This window comes from Pteropus vampyrus, unplaced genomic scaffold (assembly GCF_000151845.1).
Source record: "Pteropus vampyrus isolate Shadow unplaced genomic scaffold, Pvam_2.0 Scaffold172, whole genome shotgun sequence".
Lineage (NCBI taxonomy): Eukaryota > Metazoa > Chordata > Mammalia > Chiroptera > Pteropodidae > Pteropus > Pteropus vampyrus.
Window position 1 is genome coordinate 3,711,237 of NW_011888953.1, and position 11,186 is coordinate 3,722,422.

The following is an 11,186-nucleotide window of genomic DNA, read 5'->3' on the forward strand; positions in this document are numbered from 1 at the left end:
TTTCCTAAGTAAAAAACGAAGTAAAAAAACCAAGCAAGCAACCAACAACAATAACGACAAAAAAAACCCAGCTCATAAAACATGCTATATACCTGTGCACTTAAAACAATGAACGTATCTACACACATATCTGCTCATTTATACATGGACTCTCTCTCTGAGGAAATACAAGAATCTGTCAGTGGTTCTGGGTGAATGAAGGAACTGGGTGTAAAAGTGAAAGGGAGATTTTCAAATTTCCACTGTCTACCCTTTAGCACTGTTGGATTTTTTTTTTTTTTTTTACTCTGTATGCATACATTACTTAAAATCTCGGACATGAAAATTACATACTGAATTGAAGTCTGATCCTCTATCAAAATTAGTTGTTAGAAGTTAGAACAATAATCTGGAAATTCTAAGGTCAGTTTCCTGGCCTGGGTTCTAGCAATGACTTGATATCCAGCAGGTTCTAAAAGTATATTCTCAGTGTCTCATTTTCTTCAGTAGTTAGTTTGATCTTTGATACCTTCCTGTGAATTATACATTACTAATATCAATAATCACCAAACAGTATTATTTCGATATCTGTGGAGACACCTCAATGATTTACTTTGTGTATAAATATATATAGACATATATTTGGAGCATCTCACTATTAAAATAATTCTGTGTTTAGCAAATTTTAAACCATGGCTCTATTTATGCTTCTTTCCTCAGCTAATTTAGCTAATTTTCAGTATATTTCTAAACAAGTTTTTTGAAGTATAACAGAAAATAACTACTCTATTAAAAACAGAAATGTCAACAGAGGCATAATTTATAAGCTTATCTGACTGCCAATGATGTGGTAATATAGCTTACACACACACAAATTCTATACAAATGAAGGCTAAATGCACACTATTTAGCTGGCCAGCCTTGACATGACCCTCTTAACTGTTGTAATATTATCCAACTAATTATTCAGAGCTGTTCCATCTGTACTGCTTGGTTATTAACACATATTGTGAACAACTACCAACATCACTCAGTAAAGTTTGTCCTACTACAACATGTATAGCAGAGGATGCAGTGCCCCAAAGATACCCTCAGATCCCTTTAGCATTTTTGTGTGAGGTGCTTTCACTCACAACAGCAGCACCTCTCTCTGTCAGAGAGCTGTCAGCAGGTAGCTAAAGCCCTGGAGAGCTGAAAATGCCTGGGAATGTCTTCCCCAACCCCAATTCCAGCCATTACCAGTGACCAACAGATCCTGGAGTATAAATACTCCAGTTACTGTGCTTCAGACCAGGATATCCAGGATTACCTCATAGGACGGAGCCAAAATGCCCTTTCTTGGAACTCTGCTTAATCCTATACCCTTGCTTGGCCTCATTACACTTCTCCGCTGCCCTACTGGTTTTCTCTGGGAATGCTTACTAGTAAATCACCTTTATAAGAATCTTTATTTCCAGATCTGTTTCAAAGGAACCCAAGCTAAGACAATGTGTTTTTCTTTTATGCAAAGTAGCTCATAATGATTAGTAGACAGAAAACTGATGTCACTATAACATGTAAGTTGAATTGGTTCATAAGGGATTTTTTTCCCAGCATATTAATGTTTTGAAAAGTGAGCAAGGTCCAGTTTTCTCATAATTGAAGAGAAAGCTTTAGCAATACTTAAGGACATCAAGAAAAAAAAAATGAATACATGTCCCACAATACAAAAATGCACATGCACAATTTTACTCACTGAAGCATTATTAGTAACTGCAAAATACTGGGAACAACTTAGATACCCATACACAGGAGAGTGGCTGAATGAACTCTGGTACATCCATATAATAATGTACTATGCAGCTATGACAAAGAATGAGAATGAGTTCTATGAACTGATGTTGAGTGATTTCCAGAGCACACTGCTAAGTGAAAAAAATCAAAGCCCAAAAGAATATTTACACCATGCTATCCTTGATGCAAGAAAGAAGAGGATATAAGAAAATATATACTTGCTCATTTGTACCAAAGAAATACAAGATAAGCCAGAAACTAGCAATTGGTTACCTATAGGGGGTGTAAGGACTGAAATGAGAGGGTGGTGTTTGGAACAGGGGAGCAGGGGTGACGAGGGACTGAGACTTCTCTGAGTATATCTCTTTTAAAGTTCTGACTCCTAGCACCACAGTCATAGTTCACATACCCTATATATACCCTAAAGAAATAACAAATGTAGGAGAAACCCATAAAAAGAATAAGAACACTAGCAAATGAACCTAACCGCATTTCAAAAGAATAATAACCACATTGACAGGAGTAGAGGAGAAAAGATCTAATTTAAGTAACTTTGGAAAGCAGTATCTTCACTGGGTATTTTAAGGTTTAAAAGACAAAAAGAACTGTACACAAGTGTTGTAATCTAGTAAGAAAAATGTTTCTCATGGGGGAGGAGGTAGTAATTCTGAAACAACTTTATGTGTATACTAGAATTGAACAAATAAATAAATATATTATAGATAATAAGAGCTGGGTTTTTCACTATTGGAGAAAGAAGTTACAAATAGGAAAAGGGGGACAAGTTAAATGAACCTTGGTATAGAACTGAAATCAGAGGCATCAGTTTATACTCAGGGTTTTAAAATATAAATACAGAGATCTATAAAGAAACACATATGTGTATATATACAGAGGTTAGTATACATGTATATATTTCCAAGCTTTGTCAGCTGAGAGAGGACCTAGAAGCAATGACATTTTAGGAGCAATGAGCACACCTAGTACGAACCTCTTGACTTCTAAACATCATTCTCCAACAAAGGGAATCAAGGCTCCTTGGAGAAGTGGTTGATTCTAGGATTGGGGCAAAGAGAACGAAGATGAGCCTGGGACATCTGGTGGTAAGAAGACGCGAGTCCTTCTGAAGGGGACTCTATTGGCCAAAGCTGGAACAAGGGGAGCAGCAAACTAAGTGACGATACTGTTGGATTTTAACCCATAGAAGAAAGAAAGTATTTCAAAGTCCACGATGATATAACAAATACTTGAAAAATAAATAAATGTGAGAAAAGAGACAATTCTTCCTTCTGTAGAATTCCAATTAATAAGTGCAGAAGAAAAGAGGGAAATAAAAATCATCCTCAGGCAAGCACCACAATAATGACTGTTTCAGGCAAACATACCAACGGATGATAAAGTTAGAGAGCAAAGTTAAGGAGAGACAGGATTTGCATAGTCTTAAAAATATCACCACCAAGAAATTTATTAACTCAAAATGTAAGTACAGTAACTTTACAGTGGGGAAGCTTAGCAGACAGCACCTTAACCAAGTGATCAAAGTTAGCACTGAGAAGGATAGATCGCCCAGTGTTATTTTCGCCTAAAATGCATAGCTTCGTTCCATTCATAAGAAAATATCAGACAAACCTAAACTGAGAGAAAGTATAAAAATAACAGACCAATGTTCACCAAAAGCGTCCAGGTCACGAAAAACAAGAAAGACTAGAAACTATTATGACTGGAGACTAAGGAAAAGGACCAACTAAAGGCAATCTGTGTCCTGGGTGGGCTCCCGGAACGCAGGAAGGATGTCAGTGGAAAGCTGGGGAAAATCGAATAAGGTCTGTAGGTTAGTATTGTACCAGTGTTAATTTTGTGTTGTTGCTAACTAATTGTACTACGGTTATATAAGGTGTTAACATTAGGGGAAGTAGGATTAAGAGTATACATGGATTCTCTGTACTGTTTTTACAACTTTTCTGAAAGTCAAAAATTAGTTTAAAATAAAAAAATTAAAAACACCAAAATTGTACAATGGTACTGTTTTCTGGTGTAAATGTACTGGTTTAAGTGGCTTTAAGAACTAGTACATGTTCACCCATGTTAAGCTATTTAAAGGAATCCGGGGAGGCAGGCTCCACTCTGCCTATGTAAGTGTTACTTACATGTAGGGCCCTACAAATAAAAGTTAGTCCTTAATAACAGACCTACAAACTCCTTCCCCTCATTTGCTTTTAACCCTCCTCAACTAAGATAAAGCATATAGGCAGTGATTTTCTATCACAGGTAAAATGGGTTTCACATAATTAATGGCTTTACACTAGGCTATAACTCTGATGGAACTGGCATAGTTTAAAAATTCACCATTTTAGAGTCCTAAGATGCAAACAAATGCCTAGATTTCAGAACTGTGAGTACCTGGCCTATTTTCATGCTCAAAAATAAAACAAGAAATGGAGAAGTCAGAGCCTCAAAGCAGCCATTGTTATGTTCTTCCCAATTCGTTAGACAAAATAATATTTCTTCTTTAAAAGGCCGTCTCTTACTTGGAATATGCTGGAGAAACCCAGTATGGGTTGTCCTCAGCCGCTTTGGCATGGCGCAAAATGGCCTCCCGGGGATTGCTATCATCGGTCTTATCCAAAGCAATGTTTTTCACAATGTATGACGACAGAGTGCCCCCGTGGGTTCCAACCCGGCCACCACGACCTGTTTCAAAGGAAAAAAGCCCCAATCAGAAACGGAATGAGCATGACAATATACAAGTATATACCTTGTGTGTGCTGTCCTTATCTGACAATGCTGAGAAACCATCAGGCAGCCGGTTACACGGATGCCAGAGAGCGGCCAGAACGTCACGTCTACCTGATTTTTGTCACTCCCTACAGAATCAAGGTCTTGAGCATGCTGGGGATTCTTAGACTTCTCCGAAGCACAAAAATCTCAAGGGCACTTGAGTGTGGTCCTTTCAGCTTTCATTTATGATAATCACAACCAAACGCAGGAAATCACTAAACCTCAACTTCCCCATAACATTTTTAAATAGAAAGAGACATTTTTGTTATGTCTTAGTTGCTTAATTTACATAATGATACCAATGTAGGAAGAATTACAGTTTGCTATGTATATACCTTTTAAAAATTCCTCAATTTTTTGGGTGGTAAACACACAACAGAATATACAGATATCAAATGATAATGTACACCTGAAAATTATATAATCGTATTAACCAATGTTACCTCAGTAAACTTAATTTAAAAAAAAAATTCCTCAAGCATGATCATTTGAAATTCAATTAATAAAAGTAACCAATGTTCGTTAGATACTATTTTAGCTTTAAACAAACATATGCTAGGGCTTACCATCTTCCAAGTAACTTGAAGGAGAGAAAACAAATAAGCTGAACACACGAATCCACACTATTTTACTGTACTGTAATTGTTCTAGTAGCTCCTTAAGGGCAGGGGTTTGATCCCCAATAAATCCCCAACATGCCTGGTATTCAAAATGTATGACTTTTTAGGAAGATTTTTAAAAAAACATATGAAAAGCCAAGTAGCATTAAAAGATTAACTTTATAAATCAAGATATGAAGAGACTAAATAAGGCAGGAAACAATTAATTGCCAAAGAATTTGTATGGCCAGTAATCACTGTAAAACTTAGGGGAAGGAGAAAGCCCTTTGGAATGAGGTGATTGAGGGGGTCTTTAGAAAGAGATGAATCCAATTGGGGAAAGCTCAAAAGACAGAGAAGGTTATTGTCAAAGAGCAGAATGATTTAAGCACAAGAGTATACGAAGGAAGTTTCAATGGGCATTTGGGGGCAGGCGTGAACCAAGTGTCCTATCAGAACATCTGAGTGGGAGAGAAGGGAGGTGTAAAGCTCAAAAGTGGTTAGAGTCAGACTGTAGGGAACTCTGAATCTGGAAATGCGACTAGACAGTAGGAAGCTTACAAAGGTTTAAGGGCAGTAGAAATATGAATGCTAGAGGAGTTGGGAATAAAAGCTGTGTGTAAGATGAATGCAGATGAGATGGTGAAGAGAGAGAGTGACTTGAGATAAGGTGCCTAGTTAGAAGGGTTTTCAATAATCTAGGCCAGAATACTATTTAGGGACTTTGATTAGGATAGTGGCAGAGAAAATGTAAAAAAAAAAAAAAAGAGAGAGATTGAGAGACAGAGAGAGATTGATAAATGAAATGTCTTCAGTGCTGAAGGGGCAGGCCAAACAGATGTAGGTCCAGAATCTAGGTGCAGATGAATGAACAAGGCAAAAGCTGTAGGCTTGTGAGCCTAAGACAAAAGGAAACTACATGAGTGATAACAAATAGTGGGATTCTAGTAAAGGTACGTGCTGTGCTACAGCTGCCTTGCTTTCTTCTGGTACCAATTTCTTAAAAACTCTAAAGACTTTTTATTCATCATCTTCTAGGGAAATGGGTAGCTACAATTTATCAACAAAGAACTAAATGATGGCTATTTTCTGCTTTGTGTGAAATCTAATCCGGCCTGGATTCTGGTCAAAGTACCCAATGTGGCACAGGAAGAGGAAGCCAACATTGAGAGCAGTGGTCTTAACGCTGGGTCCCTAGGAGTCCCAGAGTTGCACCGAGGTCACCCAAAGGGCTCAAGTCAGAAACCGAGCAGAACAGGCGCTCTACGTCAACACAGCAACTCCGTTTTTATTAGTTTCGTGCCCTGGGATTCTGCCTTTACAGCTATGCAAAAAGCTCTGATGCTAAAAAGAAAATGTTTGAAAACCCCCATTTAGTAGAATCTCTCTGAAGACAAAGAAGCATCCAGGCCCAAAAAATCTTCCCAATTCTGTATCAATTACCCTATCCCGCCCCTCGACCCGCCTTGTAGGCCACGAGCGCATCACAGTCACCTGGGCCTGCTACAGGAGGTTCAGGTTTGTGAGACTTCAGGGGGTCCAGGCGGTCCTTCTCCAGCTGCTTCCTTGTACTCCGCTGGCGGGGCTCACGGAACATAGGCAGGGCATGAGCTACGAGAAGTCACATTTAAAAAATTTCATTATAATAATAACCCTTCCATCCAAAAACATAGCTAAAGCATGACTAACAAACTGAGGGATGAAATGGAAGTCATAATGACAGCCTTCCTCTAATAATACAAGACAGTCTTACTGTAACCAATTAGCCAATTCTGTTTGAAACCAGACTCATTGTTCACCTCTCCTGGCAACCAATGGCACTCAGGAAATACCGTCAAATACTGTCACGGAAACATTGGTGAGGCTCCCCATTTCCCAAACCATGGGTAGCAGTTAAACTTAATTTCTGTGGTTTTGAAAAGAAACACTTAATGGCACTGCCATTTACTTTTTCTTCGAGGACCCAAATGTGAATAATGCCAACGGATTGCCTGTCAGCCCTGAAGTTTCTTCAGATGCCTCATAAACACTGGAATCACTTCACACGTTTCTGAAATGTGACCACCTCTCAGGAGGAGCTGACAACACTGAGTAACCGGAAGGGAGGAGCACTTCGCCCACTGAAACTGGGATAAAGGTTGCCTTGAAGGCACAGGAGGTGCCTGGACCTCCTGACGTGGTGTCTTGATGGGGACTTATTCCTACTTCTATATGGTGAACAAAACAAAAGAATAAAAGTCAAAGCAATATTTTTCTAAATACTATTTTTTTTTTTTTTACTCACTGTCAGAATTAAATTTCAGAATATAAAAGAGTATATGAATTTAAAAGAGAAACTGACATTCTGGGGGAGAAGGAGATGAAATGGGAGGGAAGACTTAAATATCTTTTTCTTTTTGACCAAAAAAAGTACCTAATTTCTTCGAATGCTTACGTGCAGATTAAAATCTCTTTTAAAAGGGAAAACTTTTTCCAGAGGACTGGGAGAGGAAGGTAAAGGAATAGGGGTTTAAAAAGAACTTATAATATGAATAACAGAGTTGTCTATATTGTCTCAAAAAACGCTTCCAGTATTCCCCTGTCTTCTACCCAGCCTGGGCCACGATCATAACGCTCACCGGTGGAACATGCTTGCCTTGAGTCAGGGGCGCTGAGAAACACAGACACCCGCCACTCTACTGGGCAACACGACACAACAGTCTTTTTAGGAGTGGGGAATACAGCTTTTCACTTCAAACAGCTGGAGGAATTTAAGTAGGCTGCATGTAATTACATGAGCTAGACTGGTTATGACACCGACTTTAACACTTCTACTCTGGCAAAAAGTGTCCTGGGATCTCTTCACTGATCATAAGTTCCATGGGAGTTGGTCTTTTACGAGACCCACCACCAGGAAGAAAACTCAGTCCCCTGGACTTCAGACTGAAAGAAACTCTGATGAAGTCCACAAGGGTATCTGCTAATGACAACTGCTAGAGCACCCAAGATTTCCTTCCTACCCACTACCCTTAACCGGTCTGAGACTGTGGCTCTGGGAAACAAAACTCTGCCAGATTAACGAGGTTCTGTGGCAAAGCCAAGGGAAGCTGCTCTGTCTTGGTAAGATTTGTAATCATACCCCAGGTAGTTAATTTTATATCTAAACATCTCTGGATCAGCCTATCATTTGGTCATAGAATTTCAGAGGGAGCCTTGGGAGACCCTTCACCTTGTCTCCTCCCTCTCCTGATAAAGTCCAGTGGTTCAGCAACGCACCGCCCATCAGTAATTGGACTGGACACATCCAGGTCTCCCGATTCCAAGACCAGCACTCTCTCTTGTTTATTCTTAGAACAGATTGTTATTCTTTAAAAGGCTGCTATGGAGTAATGCATTAGGCTCAAATTGGCTTTTCCGTTTTGGGTTGAAAGTTACATGAAATAACTCTGTCTCTGTGATGAGTCACAGAAGCTAAAGGGGTTAGCTGTTACATGACTCGCAGCCCTGTCCACATTAACGGGATATTTTGTAATATATGCCTGAACTCTGAGGGCTTTTCTTGTCTCTAAAGCCATGAGATCAACACCACACTAGAGAAGCAGAGAGATGTATGAGGAAGAGACCATGCTAACAACTTACGGGTAATGATGTAGTCCTGGGTTAGAGTCTCAGCTTGTTTCGCCTTCCGCTGGGTTTTAACCACGCATAATTTTGCTCCCCTGAAGCGGGTAAAAGTATATTATTTTCTTTACTTGGTCTTAGAAACAGAAAATCTATGTTGAAAGTATCAGATACTTCCAGGAACACACTCTGTGCACACCATCGCATCATGCCTTTGACTTTCCTTAGAAAGGAGGCCTCACAGGCCTCGGTGATAAGAGATTAAATGCATGGGAAAGCAAGTCTGTCTGTCAGTGGTTACTGAGTGTAGCATAGCGGAAGGCTGGTCTAAAAAAATTACAGACATAAAAATCATAAAGAGATATTAATAACACTCATCAACCTTTTCACCCTAAAGGTCAGGCGTCCAAATCTTAGTTTATGTCCCAGATGAAAGAGATCTAGGTGGTCTACACCCTAAGAGACAATTTGTCCACATCTCAAATACGAGAGTACAAGTGTCTGGAACTGCCAAGCGGCTACAGCCCAAGAATGTGTGGGATTAACCCAAAGTGTATTTAGAACATTTCACTTCTCCTTAACAATATGAGCCATTCCTTTCAGGAGAGGCAAATGCAAATAAGCAAATTTCTTAAAGTAAAGATTCCACAGATAGTGCTTTCTAAATAAGTGCTATCAAATGAGATCATCGTTTTCTGAAGTGTAACAGACTTCTTCTCATCTTAATTATATTATATTGGCATTTTCAAAGTCTTTACTAAAAAATAAGCAAAATCCTATTTGTTCTTAAATACTACAACATATAACTTTATTTTATAGGGTAAGCAATCCAACCCTCGTCCAAAAAGTTCTGAAGGAAGACAGGACTGTATGCTTCCATTCAGAGCCAAATTACGGTCAATAAATATTCATTCATAAAGGATGGGTTTCCTTTCTCAAGAAGGATCCCAGTGAATTTAGCATATTAATTTTAATACTAGCTTACTAAGCCTTACTCTAAAGAAAGAGCTAATCAATCACTATACACTAACAGAGAGAAAGAAAACCACCCTTTTCTGGGTGGTGACACACATGCATCTTTGTGCCCAAGGAAAACAGAAATAACTGAGGGACCAACTGAGCTTCTAGGGAAGTTTTCTGAACTTTAAACACCTTGATTACACTTACATTTGGCATTTGGGGAGAGCGTGGGGTTGGGAGGGGAAAGCATTTGTGTTGTCCCCTGCTGCTGGCAGAGAACCACACTGCCAAACATCTAAACCAGTATCTGATAAAAGGCCAAATAGAAAGGGCACAAAACAGACTGGCTGCTTCCATTTCCTGTAAGTGGTTAGTTCCCTGCTTTATTAATCTCTTACATGCATCACTGCTAATGCCACTGTCCAGGGTAGGATGCAAAGCGGGAGGACTTGTTCCCTTGCACTCAACCTTTCAGCTAAAGAACTGCAAATCCCCGGGAAACTTTCGCTTTGAATTCTGTATGGATCAAGAATGATATCCAAATCCTCTTTAAAACTCAATACTAAAAGTTTGAGGCTTTACTCTGTGCCAGCTGCATCTTCTAAAAGGGTAGATCCCCATCAAAGAAGGAAATAAATAAAAGCAGGGTAAAAAAAAAAAAAAAAGCACTCCCCCAGTTGTTGTCATCAATCTAAATCAGGCAATACTTCTGAAATACCTCTGACTCTTATTGGGGTCATAGTAGACTTTAGCCAATCCGTTTCCTGTTCCCACCATGATCTGGTTCAGCTTTGGATGCCACAGGCAGCGGACCACACTCTGAAAAGAAAAGGCATGGTAATCGACAAAAGGAGGCCAAATAAAAATGGAAAAAAACCCTGCTGGTACTCTGATGGCTAGTTCACTACAAACTGACTATGAACTTGACGGTTACCTGTAACTTTTAGGATATTCCTTTCTAAACTATAAGGTTGTATTCCTGAGGTTGGGTTCCATTTTGTCACTTTTTTGTGACACCCTATAAAAATAAAAAAGATATTTCCTCCCTATCGTCCTTCCTCTCTGTTCCTGAGAGCCATGAAACCACAGTTAGCCTTTCCCAGCTCCACTGCCATGTGAGACTGGCATCTTGGAATGCCAAACACACATAACTCCGTTCTGCTTACCATGAAGCAGATTTAGATCTCAGTGTTTCATGCTTTTACACACACAACATGTCCCTCTGGACAGCAGATTGAGGCCAGGTGGTTACTGTTTTTAGTTCACAAAGATCTGTATCTCATAAAGCTTTTTCAAGGACGACACATATTTGGAGGCATTAAATCGTATCTCCTTATCTATGAGATAAACCAGCAGGACAACGGCAGAAGTAAAACAGATAAAGAATACAAAGACTTACATTAACCGGAGTGAAAAGCTGTTTAAGAGAAGGTGCCGGGGAAGTTATGACCCTCTGAATTCATTACTCATGAGGAGAGTAAGTGGTGTTCTGGGATC

At 39.3% G+C, this 11,186-nt stretch overlaps 1 protein-coding gene across 1 annotated transcript in view; it reads right to left on the reverse strand.

Annotated features, from left to right (window-relative positions):
• The window catches only part of WDR70 (WD repeat domain 70), a gene marked incomplete at its 5' end in the record, with an annotated part of 57,707 nt that overhangs the window by 12,728 nt on the left and 33,793 nt on the right, over nucleotides 1-11,186 (reverse strand). Inside the window, 3 exons of the mRNA XM_023536916.1 lie at nucleotides 4,281-4,443; nucleotides 6,624-6,740; nucleotides 8,748-8,827. Coding sequence (XP_023392684.1) covers nucleotides 4,281-4,443; nucleotides 6,624-6,740; nucleotides 8,748-8,827 — 360 coding nt within the window. The remainder of the gene's footprint in view (nucleotides 1-4,280; nucleotides 4,444-6,623; nucleotides 6,741-8,747; nucleotides 8,828-11,186) is intronic.